The following is a 19616-nucleotide window of genomic DNA, read 5'->3' as shown; positions in this document are numbered from 1 at the left end:
GTTGGCAGACTAGACAAGTTTTCACATAAAGCTCCACGGTATCCCTCATCCGTGGCCAATAGTATCCAGCTTCGGCAAGTGCCATCGTTCTTTTCTGTCCCGGATGGCCCGCCCATCGCGTATCGTGGCACTCCCGAATGATATCTCGTCGAAGACTTTCCCACTTAGGCACATAAAGCCTTCGACCTTTGGTGTAGAGTAACCCATCTTCTACCCAAAATCGATGCACCTTCCCCTCGTTGGATAGCTTCACCAGCTCCCTAGCGACTGGATCACGTTCCAGCCCCTCTCGGATTCGAGCCATAATGGTCCCCTCGACTTGGCTCATCACTGCCAGCTCCGCCTTCCGACTTAGTGCATCGGCCACCACATTCACCTTTCCTGGCTTGTACTCCAAAGTGTAATCGAACTCAGCCAGGAAGTCTTGCCATCTTGCTTGTTTTGGTGACAACTTCTTCTGGGTCTGGAAGTAACTCGTCGCCACGTTGTCCGTCTTGACCGAGAAATGTGCCCCAAGAAGATAGTGTCTCCAAACTCGCATACAGTGGACTATCGCAGTCATCTCTTTCTCTTGAACCGTGTACCGCCGTTCAGTCTCATTAAGCTTACGGCTTTCAAAGGCAATTGGATGTCCATTTTGCATCAGCACTCCCCCGATGGCAAAGTCGGAGGCATCCGTGTGTAACTCGAAAGGGAGGCTGAAGTCAGGTAAGGCAAGGACAGGTTCTTGGCTTACTGCGGTCTTTAGTCCCTCGAAGGCTTCTTGGCACGGTTCGGACCAGTCCCATGTCTTCCCTTTCTTGAGAAGGTCCGTCAGTGGTGCCGCCTTTCTTGAATACCCCTCGATGAACCGACGATAGTAGTTGACCAGACCAAGGAAAGATCGCAACTCCGTTACCTTGGTCGGGGCCTCCCACTCCATAATTGCTTTGACCTTCGGTTCATCCATCTTCAGCTTTCCATGGCCGATAACATGGCCAAGGAACTGAACTTCTTCGGTGGCGAAAGTACACTTCTCTCGCTTCACAAACAACTCGTTCTCGCGGAGAACACGAAATACGGTCTGCAAGTGCTCCACATGCTCCTCCATAGAGTTGCTGTAGATAACGATATCGTCCGAGTATGCCACCACGAACCGATCCAAGTAGGGCTGTAGGATCTGGTTCATCAGGGTGCAAAATGTGGCGGGGGCGTTCGTAAGACCGAATGGCATTACCAGCCACTCGAACGACCCATACCGCGTTATGCACGCAGTCTTCTGCTCGTCCCCTTCCGCTATCCGGACTTGGTAGTAACCCTTCTGCAAGTCCATCTTCGTATAGACTTTTGCCCCACCAAGCCTATCGAATAGATCAGCAATCAGCGGAATGGGGTAACGGTTCTTGATCGTTACCTTGTTAAGGGCCCGGTAGTCCACGCACATCCTCAATGAGCCATCATGCTTCTTTTGGAACAGAACCGGGGCCCCATAAGGTGCCTTCGACGGTCTCAGCTTCCCCGTTGATAATAACTCATCGAGTTGTTTCCGTAACTCTTCCAGTTCGGATGGAGCCATTCTATAAGGCGCCATAGATGGTGGTTTGGCTCCTGGCTCCAACTTGATCTGGTGGTCCACCGCCCTCCTCGGTGGTAGCTTCTCTGGCAACTTGGCCGGCATAACGTCCTTGTTCTCCTCAAGGACGGTTTTAATGATTTGAGGGATGTCCTCAACGTTATTGGGCTCATCCTCCACCTTCATCATGGCCAAAAACGTGGGTTCATCCTTCTTCACCCCCTTGGTGAGCTGCATCGCCGATAGTTGCCTCGTCTCATCGATTTTCTCTTCTAAGGCCGGAATCATGCACGGTGATCCCTTCTCGAGGATGCATACCGAGCTCAACGCAGGCATGGGTATGGCTGAGACTTGTCTCATGAAGTCCATTCCCAAGACTACTTTGAAGTCATCCATGGGAATGATTGAGAAGTTCACCGGGCCGCTCCAACTTCCCAGCTTCATCCCGACCCCTCGAGCTACCCCATTGACGGGTTGAGCCTTTGCGTTCACCGTCTTCATCCAACCATCCTTCTTGGACCACTTGACCCCAAGTCTCACAGCTTCGTCTATCGCCATGAAGTTGTGAGTGGCGCCCGTGTCCACCATCACTCGGGTCGGCTTATCGTTGATCCGAGCTTCAACGTACATGAGCCCTTTACCCGTCGGCTTCACTACCGGGTTAGACTTCAGGGCGTTGAGAAGTTGCAACGACCCCATCTTCCCTGGTTCCTCTGCTGGAGTCTCGGTGTCCCGACACTCCATGATAGCCGATAACGACCCCATCTTCGGGCAGTCCTTCATTGCATGTGGCCCCTTGCACACAAAGCACCCTCCCTTCGGAACGAAGGACTTTTTCCTTGCCTCGAAGTCTTCCCGACGAGCACCCTTCTCAAAACTCCTTGAGTTGGATGGTCGGGCAGTATCCCGTTTTGCTCCCCCACCTTTGGCCACGACCTGCTTCTTCTTCTTCGAGGACTCGGACGGACCAGAGGTACGGAAGTCAACTAGCGACTCGGCCACCGCGATGGCTTCGTCCACCGTCTTGACTCCCCGACGCTGCAACTCTTGCTTGGCCCAAGATTGCAGTCCATCAGTGAAGTAGAACACAAGATCCTCCGTGGTCATGTTCGGAATCTGGAGCATGAGCGTTGTGAATTCCTTCACATAGTCCCGGATCGAGCCACGCTGTCGAAGTTCCCTCAACTTCTTGCGAGCCTCATAAAAAAAATATCATTCTCTTTTAATATATTTTCATCTTCATTTGAAAAAAAAAATCTTTACTACGACCATATATAAATTATAACTTTTTAAGAATAAAACATATGAACCCGGCGCGTAGCGCCGAAAAACCACTAGTAATGTATAAAACAAAAGAAAGAGGCGAGGGGTAGAAAAATGATGGAGAGAAAGTGAAAAGAGGTTTTTGTACGAGAGACCCAAATAAATATCTAAGAGATTCTTGACATTTTCTCTTTTACTGATTGTTTTTTTCACTCATTTTATAATTTAATTATAAGTAAATTATATTAATATAAAAAAATTTTTTAGTGTGTTCCAAAAAAAAAACTCTTCTTAGATGCTTTAAGGATGATTAAGCTAATGTTTTTTTTTTTTTGAGACGTTGACTTTCGACCGTAAACAGTTTGAAACCTATTATGTCTTTTTTTTCTGCAGGCAAAACTTTTTCTCAGAGATGGTATATTTTCTGGACTGTCACGAGGGTTACTGAAATCATCTTTTACTACGCATTACATCCTTTACCTAAGTATCCTCAACGAAATCATAACTACAAAGTATGGAGTAAAGGAAGGGAACGGCAACAAGAGGACTCTCTTGGTGCTGCCTGTAATGACATTGACAGATTAATTGCTGGAATATCTTCGGTTATTGAGGTAAAACCTAAGAAGGAAGATGGCAAAGAGAAGAGTGGTGCTGGTGTTAAGGAAGCTTCTTGGATAGATTTGTATTTGCCAGAAGAAGCTAGAGGTTATGCTAAACTTGCTCGATTGGATATAAACCCATTAGAACTTGGTTGTTTGCTTGGTCTTACATGTGGTAAGTTTTTTAGATACTGTAGATTAGAATACATTTCACTTTTGAGATTCAATTCAATCAGGAGAAAAAGAAAACTGTGTGTCGTATTAACTGAAGGGGAGACTTCGAAAATTTGAATTATTTTTTGTGTGTTTATTACAAGTTTGTATAGAAACCTCTTCTAGAAATATTTATTTTATTTTAACAATTAACAACTGAATTAACATAAAAAATAGGTTTAAGACGTTATATAAAATAGAGCCTAATCCTATAAAATAATAAATTATAAATTAAATTATAAAGTAAACAGTTCAAAATTCTGAATTTCCACCATTTTTGTATTAGGTCTATTGCGTTGGCTGCTGATCCTGGAAGCCTTCCAAGTTGGAAATGATGGCTTTATTACGGTCGGGGATTTGAGTTGGTTGTGCCGCCATCGTTACGTTTGTAACTTGTGAAAAGAAGAAACACAGGAAGAAGAAACGTAGAGTTTGAGAAGTGAGAGAGGGAAGAGATGTTTAGAACCAGAGGAGAGAGAGATTTAAAAACAGAAGAAGAAGATGATGAACAGTAAAGAGAGCAGAAATAATAACGAGAGGTTTAGGAGGCGGCTATTAGAGCACAATGTCACGCGCTGATTTCTTCACTCCAATCAGATCGTGCGGCCTTAGCAACTTTCACCCTTGTGGTTTGCTAAGTCAGCCTTTCGGACAACTCGCTCAGCACTTAGAGAGAGAGTATGGACGATTTTAGAGAGAGAGTTTGTAGAAGTGTTTTCTTATTAAAGCTTGGTGTCTTTACAAGTGAGGGGTGATCCCCTTTATATACACTTTCTCTTCCCCAACGAACGGTTCAGATCAAACCGATCTAACGGTTGTGAAACTTCTTCTCAAGTGTTCCACAACCTTCTACACTTTTCTACACTTCTCTACACTTCTCCATACCTAAGATATTTTACAAAAGACTTAAAGCTTAAGAAAATACTTAGTGGAGTGGGCTTGATTCACCTTTGGCCCGACCCGATCTTTGATTGTCTTCATGGACGATTTTGGGTTAAAACGGGCCGTGACATCCTCCCCCACCTAAGCCGGTGACGCCCTCGTCACCGTGTATGCCTTCAGCATATCCCGGAATTGCCACAAGTCTTCTTCCGGTTCCCATGTTGCTTCTGCCTCTGGAAGTCCCTTCCACTTGATGAGAAAATGGGTCTGTCTCGGGACTCCCCGCTTCCTTACCTCCTTGGACGCCAGAACCTCTTCGATCTCCTTGTCACAAGACTTAGTCACCACGGGTGGTGCTCGAGTCGAAACCCTTCGGGTTTGGTCGTCCTCATCAGCATGGTACGTATCTAATACTTATTAAATGATATTATAATGTAAATTACATCCATTATTTGAAAATAACCATTTGTTGTTTTTATTTTTTTTTTAAATCAGAAATTATTTTTATTTAAAAACATTATTCATATATAATATAATAGTTTAAGTTTGGAAGATTAATCTATATATATAAATTATGTATATTTTTTAAAAAATAATTTAAGATATTATATATTGAGTAACTGAATAAAAGCTGAATTTCTTATCTTGAAAATGAAATATTTATATTTTTATCTTCATGTTATACTCACCAATCCAGCATTGATATTTATAACTCAGTATGTTTTTAAAAAAACTTAATTTTAAGTAATAAACGAATTTAATAAATTAAATTCATCACCTATAATGTTCTGTAAACTATATTTTAAAACTCTCTAAAATTATATTTTAAGCATAATATTACGATTATTTAATTTAATTTATTTTAATCATAATATATGCTAAATCAACTTAAATTATATTTACAATAGGATCATTCTAAACCGGTTAATAAACCAAAAACAATACTAAACCAACATGAACCAATACCTGAATCGGCGAGGAAAGAAGTGTTCGGGATAAACGCTTGAATGGTTATTAACTGTAATGGTTTGATCATGAAAGAGTTAGTATAAATATTAACAATAAAATTATGGATTAGATTAATTTAAATTTGTAAGAATACCTTTGAGTCTATGAAAAGCAATTTAATTCCCATGAATAAGTTTGGCTTTTGGAAGTTGCGGGTTTCCCAACAATGAATCCACCTAACAAAAAGTTCGTTGTTATAAAAAATATCCTTCAAGGTCATTAAAGGTTTTTGGGACGGCAAGAGTTGATGGTGGAACCATTTTTTTGCTCGAGTGCTTTGAAGTTTTCCTTAATAGGTGTGAGGTTGATGTTGATGGAATAATGAATTTTATAGGGACTTTCTTGATGTAAAACTATACATTTTTATTTTTTTTGTTTAATGTGGTATTTCTATTTTTGTATAATTTTCTACCATTTTAAGATAGATGTACATTTTAAGATAGATGTTTAAATCTTAATGTACTTTTTCCATTTTTTAAAATGTTTATTTCCATTTCTTATATTTTTTATTTACGTAATATATATATTTTTATTTTATATTTTCAAATAGATATTTAAATCTTAATGTACTTTTTCCATTTTTTTAAATTGTGTATTTACTTATATTATATATTTTACATTTTAAGATAGATGTTTAATGCTTAATGAACTTTTTCCATTTTTTTTAAAAAATTGTTTATTTACTTATTATTATATACATAATTCATATATTACATATTTACATTATTTACTTTTTATTTATTTTCCTGTATATGTATTTCCATTTCTTGTACTTTTTATTTACTTAATATCTATATTTTACATTTTAAGATAGATGTTTAAATCTTAATGTACATTTTGCATTTTCATTAAATTGTATATTTCCATTTGTTATACTTTCTATTTACGTAATATCTATATTTTAAATTTTAAGATATATTTTTAAATCTTAATGTAATTTTCCATTTTTAAATTGCATATTTACTTATATTATATATTTACTTATTATTTATTTTTCTTTATATTGTGTATTTCTATTTCTTATACTTTCTATTTACTAATAATTTTATATTTTTAAGATAGATTTACATTTTAAGATAGAAGTTTAAATACTTATGTACTTTTTCTATTTTTTTAAATTGTGTATTTCCTTTTCTTATACTTTCTATTTGCGTAATATCTATATTTTACATTTTAAGATAGATGTTTAAATATTAATATATTTTTTCCGTTGTTTTTAAGTTGGGTATTTCTTTTTCTTATACTTTCTATTTACTTAATATCTATATTTTACATTTTAAGATAGATGTTTAATATTTAATGTACTCTTTCCATATTTTAAAAATTGTGCATTTACTTATTATTGTATATATAATTCATATATTTATATATTTATTATATTTACTTATTATTTATTTTTCTATATATTGAGTATTTCTCTTTCTTATACTTTATATTTAGTTAATATCTATATTTTATATTTTAAGATAAATGTTTAAATCTTAATGTTTTTTTCCATTTTTAATGTAAAACGGCAATGTTTAATAGAAGAACTTGTACAAATAGTCAAATAGTTATATTTATGTTTTTTTCTTTCTTTTTTTATAAAATGGTAGTGTTACATTATGGGGATAAGCCATTTTTTTAGTGAAAAATGGTAATCTTACATATGTTTAATGTAGTTTTTCTATTTTTTTTTATGTTGTATGTTTACATATTTTTGTTATTTTTAAATGTAAAATGGTAATCTTACATATGTTTAAGGTAGTATTTCCATTTTTTAAGTTGTATGTTTACATATTATTTATTATTTTCGAAATTATATATAATGTTTTTTTTACAAAATAGTAATGTTACATTATGGAGATAAACCGCCTTTTTTTAGTGAAAAATGGTAATCTTACATATGTTTAATGTAGTTTTTTCATTTTTTATGTTGTATGTTTACATATTATTTTTTAAAAATAAAAATGTAAAATAGGAATCGTACATACGTTTAATGTAGTATTTCCATTTTTTATGTTGTATGTTTACATATATTTATTATTTTCGAAATTATATATAATGTTTTTTTTTTTTTTTTATAAAACGGTAATGTTACATTATGGAGATAAGCCGTCTTTTTTTTAAGTGAAAAATAGTAATTTTACATATGTTTAATGTAGTTTTTTCACTTTTTATGCTGCATGTTTACATATTATTTATAATTTTCGAAAATTAGTAATATTAAAACGTAAAACTATATTTTATGCCACGTGTCATTTTTCGGGAGAAGTTTTTTTGCTGATGTGGACACTCTATGGAGCCTCAAAAGGTCCCTTTTATTAGTAAGAATTTTCTATATATTGAAATATTTCTCTTTCTTATACTTTATATTTAGTTAATATCTATATTTTATATTTTAAGATAGATGTTTAAAACTTAATGTTTTTTTCTATTTTTAATGTAAAACGGCAATGTTTAATAGAAGAACTTGTATAAATAGTCAAATAGTTATATTTATGTTTTTTTTTCTTTTTTATAAAATGGTAGTGTTACATTATGGGGATAAGCCATTTTTTTTAGTGAAAAATGGTAATCTTACATATGTTTAATGTAGTTTTCCATTTTTTTTTATATTGTATGTTTACATATTTTGTTATTTTTAAATATAAAATGGTAATCTTACATATGTTTAAGGTAGTATTTCCATTTTTTAAGTTGTATGTTTACATATTATTTATTATTTTTGAAATTATATATAATGTTTTTTTTTACAAAATAGTAATGTTACATTATGAAGATAAACCGTCTTTTTTTTAGTGAAAAATGGTAATCTTACATATGTTTAATGTAGTTTTTCCATTTTTTATGTTGTATGTTTACATATTATTTTTTAAAATAAAAATGTAAAATGAGAATCGTCCATATGTTTAATGTAGTATTTCCATTTTTTATGTTGTATGTTTACATATATTTATTATTTTCGAAATTATGTATAATGTTTTTTGTTTTTTTTTTTATAAAACGGTAATGTTACATTATGGAGATAAGCCGTCTTTTTTTAAGTGAAAAATAGTAATTTTACATATGTTTAATGTAGTTTTTCCATTTTGTATGCTGCATGTTTACATATTATTTATAATTTTCGAAAATTAGTAATATTAAAACGTAAAACTATATTTTATGCCACGTGTCATTTTTTTTATGTTGTATGTTTACATATTTTTGTTATTTTTAAATGTAAAATGGTAATCTTACATATGTTTAATGTAGTATTTCCATTTTTTATGTTGTATGTTTACATATTATTTATTATTTTTGAAATTATAAATAATTTTTTTTTTACAAAATAGTAATGTTACATTATGGAGATAAGCCGTCTTTTTTTTAGTGAAAAATGGTAATCTTACATATGTTTAATGTAGTTTTTCCATTTTTTATGTTGTATGTTTACATATTATTTTTTAAAAATAAAAATGTAAAATGGTAATCTTACATATGTTTAATGTAGTATTTCCATTTTTATGTTGTATGTTTACATATATTTATTATTTTTGAAATTATATATAATGTTTTTTGTTTTTTTTATATAAAACGGTAATGTTACATTATGGAGATAAGCCGTCTTTTTTTTTAAGTGAAAAATGGTAATTTTACATATGTTTAATGTAGTTTTTCCATTTTTTATGTTGTATGTTTACATATTATTTATAATTTTCGAAAATTAGTAACATTAAAATGTAAAACTATAATTTATGCCACGTGTCATCTTTCGAGAGAAGTTTGTTTCGCTAATGTGGACGCTCTATGGAGCCTCAAAAGGTCCATTTTATTAGTAAGGATTTCTTATATACTATATTTAGTTATTATTTATTTTTCTTATCTTTTATATTTACTTATTCTATTAATAAGATAATGTTTAATACGATAATGTTTAGAATAATATTTATATTTTTTATATTTTGTATTTAGTTATTATTTTATAGATGTTTAATTTAGTTTTTCATTTCTCAATTGTATATTTACTTATTCTAAATTTTTTTTTATATCAAATGATAATATTATGATAGATGTTTAATGTAATATTTCTATTTATTATATTATATATTTACTTATTATTTATTTTTCTTTATATTGTATATTTACTTATTATTGTTTAATGCAATGTTTCTATTTCTTATATTGTTTATTTACTTATTATATATTTTTCCTTATATTGCAAATTTACTTATTATAGATTTCTATTTTTAAATAATAATGCCACATGTCATATTTTGGAAGAATTTTTTTCGCTGATGTGGACGCTCTATGGAGCCTCAAAAGGTCTCTTTTATTAGTATAGTATTTTCGAAATTATATATAATGTTTTTTGTTTTTTTTATATAAAACGGTAATGTTACATCTATCTTATATTTTAAGATAGATGTTTAAATCTTAATGTTTTTTTTTCATTTTTAATGTAAAACGGCAATTTTTAATAGAAGAACTTGTATAAATAGTCAAATAGTTATATTTATGTTTTTTTTTTCTTTTTTTATAAAATGGTAGTGTTACATTATGGGGATAAGCCATTTTTTTAGTGAAAAATGGTAATCTTACATATGTTTAATGTAGTTTTTCCATTTTTTTTTATGTTGTATGTTTACATATTTTTGTTATTTTTAAATGTAAAATGGTAATCTTACATATGTTTAAGGTAATATTTCCATTTTTTAAGTTGTATGTTTACATATTATTTATTATTTTCGAAATTATATATAATGTTTTTTTTTACAAAATAGTAATGTTACATTATGGAGATAAACCGTCTTTTTTTTAGTGAAAAATGGTAATCTTACATATGTTTAATGTAGTTTTTCCATTTTTTATGTTGTATGTTTACATATTATTTTTTTAAAATAAAAATGTAAAATGGGAATCGTACATATGTTTAATGTAGTATTTCTATTTTTTATGTTATATGTTTACATATATTTATTATTTTCGAAATTATATATAATGTTTTTTTATTTTTTTTTATAAAACGGTAATGTTACATTATGGAGATAAGCCGTCTTTTTTTAAGTGAAAAATAGTAATTTTACATATGTTTAATGTAGTTTTTCCATTTTGTATGCTGCATGTTTACATATTATTTATAATTTTCGAAAATTAGTAATATTAAAACGTAAAACTATATTTTATGCCACGTGTCATTTTTTTTTATGTTGTATGTTTACATATTTTTGTTATTTTTAAATATAAAATGGTAATCTTACATATGTTTAATGTAGTATTTCCATTTTTTATGTTGTATGTTTACATATTATTTATTATTTTTGAAATTATATATAATGTTTTTTTTACAAAATAGTAATGTTACATTATGGAGATAAGCCGTCTTTTTTTTAGTGAAAAATGGTAATCTTACATATGTTTAATGTAGTTTTTCCATTTTTTATGTTGTATGTTTACATATTATTTTTTAAAAATAAAAATGTAAAATGGTAATCTTACATATGTTTAATGTAGTATTTCCATTTTTTATGTTGTATGTTTACATATATTTATTATTTTCGAAATTATATATAATGTTTTTTGTTTGTTTTATATAAAACGGTAATGTTACATTATGGAGATAAGCCGTCTTTTTTTTTAAGTGAAAAATGGTAATTTTACATATGTTTAATGTAGTTTTTCCATTTTTTATGTTGTATGTTTACATATTATTTATAATCTTCGAAAATTAGTAACATTAAAATGTAAAACTATAATTTATGCAACGTGTCATCTTTCGGGAGAAGTTTGTTTCGCTAATGCGGACGCTCTATGGAGCCTCAAAAGGTCCCTTTTATTAGTAAGGATTTCTTATATACTATATTTAGTGATTATTTATTTTTCTTATCTTTTATATTTACTTATTCTATTAATAAGATAATGTTTAATACGATAATGTTTAGTATAATATTTATATTCCTTATATTTTGTATTTAGTTATTATTTTATAGATGTTTAATTTAGTTTTTCATTTCTCAATTGTATATTTACTTATTCTAAATTTTTTTTTATGTCAAATGATAATATTATGATAGATGTTTAATGTAATATTTCTATTTATTATATTATATATTTACTTATTATTTATTTTTCCTTATATTGTATATTTACTTATTATTGTTTAATGCAATGTTTCTATTTCTTATATTGTTTATTTACTTATTATATATTTTTCCTTATATTGCAAATTTACTTATTATAGATTTCTATTTTTAAATAATAATGCCACATGTCATATTTTGGAAGAATTTTTTTCGCTGATGTGGACGCTCTATGGAGCCTCAAAAGGTCCCTTTTATTAGTATAGTATTTTCGAAATTATATATAATGTTTTTTGTTTTTTTATATAAAACGGTAATGTTACATTATGGAGATATGCCGTCTTTTTTTTTTAAGTGAAAAATGGTAATTTTACATATGTTTAATGTAGTTTTTCCATTTTTTATGTTGTATGTTTACATATTATTTATAATTTTCGAAAATTAGTAACATTAAAATGTAAAACTATAATTTATGCCACGTGTTATCTTTCGGGAGAAGTTTGTTTCGCTAATGTGGACGCTCTATGGAGCCTCAAAAGGTTCCTTTTATTAGTAAGGATTTCTTATATACTATATTTAGTTATTATTTATTTTTCTTATCTTTTATATTTACTTATTCTATTAATAAGATAATGTTTAATACGATAATGTTTAGTATAATATTTATATTTCTTATATTTTGTATTTAGTTATTATTTTATAGATGTTTAATTTAGTTTTTCATTTCTCAATTGTATATTTACTTATTCTAAATTTTTTTTATATCAAATGATAATATTATGATAGATGTTTAATGTAATATTTCTATTTATTATATTATATATTTACTTATTATTTATTTTTCCTTATATTGTATATTTACTTATTATTGTTTAATGCAATGTTTCTATTTCTTATATTGTTTATTTACTTATTATATATTTTTCCTTATATTGCAAATTTACTTATTAGAGATTTCTATTTTTAAATAATAATGCCACATGTCATATTTTGGAAGAATTTTTTTCGCTGATGTGGACGCTCTATGGAGCCTCAAAATGTCTCTTTTATTAGTATAGATTTACATTCTATGTCATTGGTCTCTATTATACATTTTTTTCCTCATGTAAACAATTTAATAGGCTCATTTAAAATTACAATAACATTTAATGCATATTACATTTTCCGTAAAACTACAAGTTAGAATATAGTACTTGCATCAATTAGGATAATGGTTGCATAAATTTCGGCATCATTATTAATGCATATTCCTTACGTCAATATTGCATATGTCATTTTATAAGTAATTTTGTTAACCAATTGACATAGTTAAAGACCAAGTCCTGGTCCATTGATTTTTCTAGCCCAACATTTTGATACAAAACATGAGAATTTTACATTTATATCCATAAACCTATAATATTATTAATTTAATATAACATGTAACTAATTAATTTATAATGTTATATAAAATTATGAACAAAAAAAATTAAAAAAATATGATTAATTTCCTAACATTTTAGTCAATAAAAGTTTATATAGAATAAAAGCACCATTGTAAACAGAGAAGAACACTAAGCCATTTATTTTGTCCACCTCAAGAGTTTAGAACATACTATATATCTCTTTGGCGTTATCGACTTTAGTATATGAAGAACATTAAACCAATTCTAAGATCATTTGAACTGTTTAGTTCTCTATTAGTGAATACCATTTCACAATTTGTCGGAATAAGGTCAATATTACAAAATACATGAGTGTATTCTCTATTTATGTTTTAACCGTTCGGGTATCCATTCAAGTTTGGTTCATATCTGTTCGGGTTTCAAATTTTCGAAATTAAAATTTCAGTCACATTTGGGTATTTGTAAATTTTGGTTCGGTTTGGTTCGACTTTTTGCGGGTTCAGTTCGGGTTCGGATAACCCGTTTAACTTATTTTTTAATTTAAAATTTATATATACTTTAAAATTTCAAAAAATAGAAGTAAAAATAATATATTACATATAAATTTGGACAATGTATGCTGAAATACCTAAATTTAACATATAAATTGGCTTAGCTTAAATATTTGGATAGATAATCGATTAGATATTTCAAGTATTTTTAGTGTTTCGAGTATTGTTTGCTTATTTAGCTATTTAATTTTGACTATTTGTATATACTTTCAAATATTTTGGACAACCTCAAAATTTCTTATATATTTAGATATTTTTTTATATATTAAATGTAAAATAATTAATTAATTTAAGTATATAAATCTATTTCAGATACATTCGGACACCGAAATTCTTTCGTTTGGATCGGTTTCGGTTTTCTAAATAAGAAAATTTAAAATCCGTTCGGATATCTAACCAATTTCAGATCGGATTCGATACTATATTTTAGATCAGATTTGGTTTTAGATTTTTGGATTCTTTATTTTACCTAACCCTATACAAACTAATGCATAATCCAACTTTATACAAACTATCCCCAAAAAAAATGTAAATCACATTATATTATTGTACGTAAAATCTCACCCCACGCAAAGCGTGGGTCTCTACCTTGTTATATAGTATACTTTGTACAAAGGAGCCGTTAGAGGCACATAACTATACTACCTTAAATGAATATAAGAATATATACTTTCCTATGCTAATATTTATTCGGTTGCAAAGCACTAGTACTTAGAGGTGCTGCTTGTACTATAAATGATCTGTTTGATCGGGACATTGATAGAAAGGTTAGTTTGTTTTGCGGTATAATGATATGTCAAATTTATATCCCTTTAGTATGCTCGTTTAAAAACAATATGACGATGGCGGGAAAAGTGTTTCTGCTTTCACATCTGGAAGTGCTATGATACTGTGTGTCATCAATCGATCAAGCAACTCTAGTAACTTTGGTAATAGTTTTTCTGCATGTGCTGATTACTTTGTCCAGAAGATAAAAATACTTTAGATATTAGATGCAAATGAAGGTAGAATATGTGTTTTCTTATATGGTGCCTGAGAGATTGCTTTCTGATCAGGTTGAACGTACAAGACTAAGACCTCTAGCGAGTGGTCTTTTGACACCATTTCAAGGGATTCAGTTTCTTGGGCTACAGTTGCTTTTATTGTTAGGGATTCTTCTCCAACTTAACAACTACAGGTTTGTTTGGTTTATATGCAAGTGTTTGTTTAAATTCACAAACACAAATCACTCACCAGTAACCAAACCACATGTAATCAAGTTCTGTAAGGGATAATGTCATGCCTTGGCTTAATTAGTTTTGTGCTTAATTAACTCTAGCCTTATATTCTGCAGCCGTGTATTAGGAGCCTTATCTTTGTTACTAAACTTCTCCTACCCACTTATGACGAGGTTTACACATTGGGTAAAAGTGCTTTTCAATGTTTAATACTATGTTTTTTTTTCCCGTATGGAAAATTCATTAAAAGTAAAATACTCGTTTTGATACACAAGCTGGCGGCATAACAAGAAAGCCCCAGAAGCAAAAGCCCACATGAAGGCGGCATCTAAAACCCACGTAGGGTGACTTACTGACAACTAAAACCGCAAATAAACTCATATGACTAGTAACTACACACGAGCATTAAACAAAACAATTCAACAGACTTTAGAATCACAAGCCAATGATCGGGGAAATATAGTTGCTGCCTATAGCCCGCCACACGATAACATCCACTTCTTATAACTACACCATGACTTACCGCTGCTGCTTACGCCCGCCAAACGATAACGTCCAAGAACCTGAAACTTCATAACCCAACAAGAGGGACCGCCATTCGATCAACACAACCTTCGGATACGGATGCGACGCACTCATATACGTCCGCTTAATCCTAGATAGAATCTCAACCAAAACCCACAAATTGCCAACTGAAATTCTCGGGATATACTCCCGGATGAAAAACCACACCACACGGCAAGCAATCACTGCACCCATAAACTCTAAAATAAAGTCTGCTAAATCAAGTGTTAAACTTCACACATAGCAATAACCAGACCTTGAACTGAGCGACCAAAAAGGAGATACGACCACCACATACGCTAATTCCGTTTCCAAACCATACCACTCTAGACAAACCAAACACAACAAACGACCATACCAACACACCATAAACCAAACTGAACACACAAGACACTACAATCTAGAGCAAGTGACACAAACATGAGAGCTTCAGAACCGTCAGACTTAATGGCTTCGCCGGCGCCAGACTCAACCCACACGCCCTAAGCCACCGCAAAGACCATTACTCTACCCGATTCAAGCGAATCTCCAACCCGGGTCAAGCCGCAAAGGATCTGAAACTCCAAATCTGCAGAGACCTCCACACAAATCAACCACACAGACTGTCTCCACCTGCCCTACCGCTGCTTCTCGACGAGACTTCGCAGTGACACAACTTTTTGGAGTCATCACTCTAAACAGATCCAGATTCAGCTAATCACCAACCCTAACACACAGATCTACAAAAAGATAAGGAAACTAAGGAAACTAAGAAAACTTGACCGGCGGTGGCGCTAACGGAGCCACCACGCGCCGGTCACCGGTGTTTGAAGAGATGAAGCTGTAATACTATGCTTTCTTCTTTGTCTTTTTTTTTTCTGATAGTTTTCTGTTATTGTTATTTTAGCCTCAAGCATTTTTAGGTTTCACCATAAACTGGGGAGCACTATTAGGATGGGCTGCAGTTAAAGAAAGCTTAGAACCAGCTGTATCTCTCAGCAGTCTGATGGACCATTGTTTATGATACTATTTATGCACATCAGCTATAGTTCTTAGTGTAGTTTTGAATTATTATGGAGGGATTTTGCTTGAAACTTAGTTTCTACAGGACAAAGAAGATGATTTGAAGGTTGGTGTCAACAGCTCTTAGATTTGGTGATAATACAAAGCTGAGGCTAACTGGATTTGGCACATCATCCGCACTCAATGAACTTTACAAGGAATCTTTTGTGATATTTAACTCCATTTACATTATTTTTTAATATTTTTCTCGTTCTAATGGTGGCAATATTTACGCATCACTGGGCGCTGCTTCAGGACAACTAGGATGGCAAATAGGGACAGAAGATTTCTCATCTCGTTTTGAATGCAGTAGAAAGTATGTTAACAACTTAGGCTTCCTTCTTTTGTCTTGGGATCTGGTTTTTGATTTTTCCACAGGTTTGTGTCCAACAAGTGTTTTGGTGCTATTATATCTAGTGGTGTTTTACTTGGAAGAACGTTTCAGTAGATATCTCTCTCTCTGGTAATGAATGCTGATGAAGATGTTCTTGGGGGTAAGAGTAACCTATTCCTAATTTCCTATATATGAAGAATGGAAGTAGACTCGAGAGACGTCGCTACCAAGTACAAAGTCTCCTTCAGGATTTGACAAGCTGAAGGAGAAACCATTGTCAGATTAGCTGAAACCTGACTTATTCCCATTAGTTTCTGGTTCTGTTGTTGTCATGCCTTTTGTTTACAAGGAGGTTTGTTGATACTCTCCATTCAAAGCGTTAACTGACTAAAATTAAGATATCATAAAAGCAAACCGAAATGTCAGAAGTGGTATTTGAACCCACGCCCTCTCACGAGGACCAGAACTTAAGTCTGGCGCCTTAGACCACTCGGCCACCCTGACTATTGATTTAAACTAAACTTACATTGCATACAATCACTAATTAATAATAATACTGGTAAGAACACAGATCAACATCATCCTTAGCAATAATTGGACTAAGTTCAGATTGAGTGAAGAGGTAGTAAGATACTGTAAAAAAGGTCTAAAGCTTCATACAGCAATCCACTAGAACCAAATAACATACTAAAAAGATGCAACACAGATTCTGACACCATTACACAACACTCTTTTTTTTACTATCCATGTATTACCATTTCGTAGAACCTTCTAATCTCTCTTCTTGTTCTTCAACGGGCCCAATGGGATCTTGCTCAACACCTTCTCGTCCAACACTGCGTACTGCTTCTTGATCTCGATCATTGCCTTCTCACCTAATGGGTCGACTTTGTCTTCATACTTGTCGTAGACAAGAGGCACCGTGAAGAGCAGCACAAGAGCTGTTGCGGCAGATAAAAAGATTTAGAACGTCAGGAGGGTCTAGTGAAATAAGAAAAGAAAATATCCACAAGGGTGTGGAAGATTAGGCATTACCTATGTATGCCAATGTCAAGAAATTGAACCATCCTCCCAAGATTGATAGAACCCACAAGCCAGCAATAGCCTATTCAATCCAATGTTTACATTTTGGTCAAAGATCAGAACGAACACATGAACCACACAAACAGTTTCTACTAAGCAGCAGATTTGAGCTTACAGAGATGAACTTCTTGAGATCCCTTCCAGATGCAATCTCACGAAGAGAAGAGAACCCACGGTTGATCTCTATCCTGAGCCCAGACGCAAGCTGAAGAACAGGCTCTTCAGGGATATGAACTTGAGGAATCTTCGGTGGAGACCTAACAGAGAATCAACCGTCTACAATTAAGGAGTGAGTTACATTGAGCTGACACGCGTGCAAAGACAGCAACTTACTTGTGAATGAACCTGGTGACATTAGACCAGAGAAACAGAACTGCAAGAACAACAATCATCACATGGCAAAGCAAAGTGAGGAGGTGATACTCCATCAACTCAAACAGAACCCACGCAGCTGTAGCACCACCGAGAACACCACCAGACATCTTCTTGTCCTTCCACATGAATATATCAGCAGCTGCACATCAAAAGAAACAACAGGAAAGCATGAAACTTTATACACAAAACTACAACTTTAAGCAAACCCAGATCCAGATTCGAATTCATATACAAGTCGGAGATAAAACGTACGTTTTCCACCGCCGAGAACTTTGTGAACGGGCTTCTCCCTTCCGAACAAGCGGTAAACTTTCGATTTCATTGAAGACGGAGAAGACGGTTTCTCCTTCTTCTTATCGTTCTTATCGTCCTCTTCGTCTGAGGATGAAGATGACGATGACGAATCGCCACCGTGGTGGATCTTCTCCGATATCTTGTCCATCAACGATTCCCTCTCCACAATCTCCACCCCAGGCTCCGAAGCCGTCACGGGTTCTTCGTGTTTGTGATCCTCCGTCATCTTCTCCGATTCGATTTCACGCAGATCTTAACTCTCCGATTTGATTGAACGACACAGAACAAAGTAGTTTAGCTTTAAAAGTATTTTGAACTAAAATCTCATCCGTTGATGTAGTGATTGAAATCTGAGCCGTTGGTTGGTTCGGTTCCGAAGCAAACACGTTCGTTACTTAACTAGGGCGAAGCGCATGCATTGGGGACAAAATAAATAAAGCCGAAAGAGATGGGAACACAAACATTTCAATAGGGAACCGACATGTGACGCCGTCAGAGCTAACGGCCACCGTCGTCGAGAGACGTTCACGTGGCGGAGGCTTAAGCTCAGACGTTGAATGATCGAATCCTTGTTTTCATGACACGTGGAGAAACATTCACCCATTCGTACATGAGTCACGTTTTTTCTGTCTGCGGAATGACAAAACATTACTATATTATATAAAATTGTTTTATATTGATGTACTTAGAGTAACTAATTAAGTACTATGGTAAGAAGTACTTTTATATTCTGATTAACAAAATTACAATATTTAAACAGGTAATTAGTACATGTAAGAAGAGGGCCCAACAGAGAACAAATGACTTCACCAATATTCAAGTCCAGTACCAGTTTTCATATGGACTCAATTCTAAATGGTTATTGATCCCAGAACATGCTCATAATAAACCAAAATAACATGTAAACCGCAAATGCGTACCGGAATATGCTCAAACCGAATAACCTTTTTTGATAGATTTGAGGAGACTTGAGAAAACAAAACTTACCTTGCACATGGAAGGTGAAGTGAAAGAAGTAGAAGCGCCATTTTTCTTGATCCTCATGAGTTCAAGTTGTACGAGTGACTTCTTTAGTTTTTTCTTTTATTAACAGAAAGCAAAAATACTTATAAATTAGAATATAAACGCTAAATCTTAAATAAAATAACAACAGAATCAAATGATACAACATCAAGAAGGGAAAGGTTACATTTGACCACGAAAATTAGGTTCTGAGA

The 19616-nt window shown here is 32.4% G+C and overlaps 1 protein-coding gene, 1 non-coding gene and 1 pseudogene across 2 annotated transcripts; 1 reads left to right on the top strand and 2 right to left on the bottom strand.

Moving 5' to 3' along the window:
* Nucleotides 1-3148: 3148 nt before the first annotated feature.
* LOC125583808 lies at nt 3149-17310 on the top strand (annotated as a pseudogene).
* TRNAL-CAA lies at nt 17068-17151 on the bottom strand. Its single transcript has one exon. It is a non-coding gene; the product is annotated as a tRNA-Leu (tRNA).
* LOC106452269 (reticulon-like protein B1) lies at nt 17212-18805 on the bottom strand. Its single transcript, XM_013894343.3, has 5 exons — nt 18358-18805; nt 18064-18244; nt 17846-17987; nt 17683-17752; nt 17212-17588 (listed from the first exon to the last, which is right to left on the bottom strand). Exons 1-5 carry the CDS (start codon nt 18623-18625, stop codon nt 17419-17421), a joined length of 831 nt encoding a protein of 276 aa, XP_013749797.2. The 5' UTR covers nt 18626-18805; the 3' UTR covers nt 17212-17418.
* Nucleotides 18806-19616: the final 811 nt, after the last annotated feature.

This window comes from Brassica napus, chromosome C3, assembly GCF_020379485.1.
Source record: "Brassica napus cultivar Da-Ae chromosome C3, Da-Ae, whole genome shotgun sequence".
Taxonomy (NCBI): Eukaryota; Viridiplantae; Streptophyta; class Magnoliopsida; order Brassicales; family Brassicaceae; genus Brassica; species Brassica napus.
This window is presented reverse-complemented; position numbering and strand designations above follow the sequence as displayed.

What these genes read in the sequence shown, in the direction of transcription:
- LOC106452269 (XM_013894343.3), bottom strand. Translation starts at nt 18,625, where the DNA reads ATGACGGAGGATCACAAACACGAAGAACCCGTGACGGCTTCGGAGCCT. An exon ending in AGTTCTCGGCGGTGGAAAAC is followed by an intron (nt 18,245 to 18,357) that starts GTACGTTTTATC and finishes TTTGATGTGCAG; the next exon opens with CTGCTGATATATTCATGTGG. An exon ending in GTCACCAGGTTCATTCACAA is followed by an intron (nt 17,988 to 18,063) that starts GTAAGTTGCTGT and finishes ATTCTCTGTTAG; the next exon opens with GTCTCCACCGAAGATTCCTC.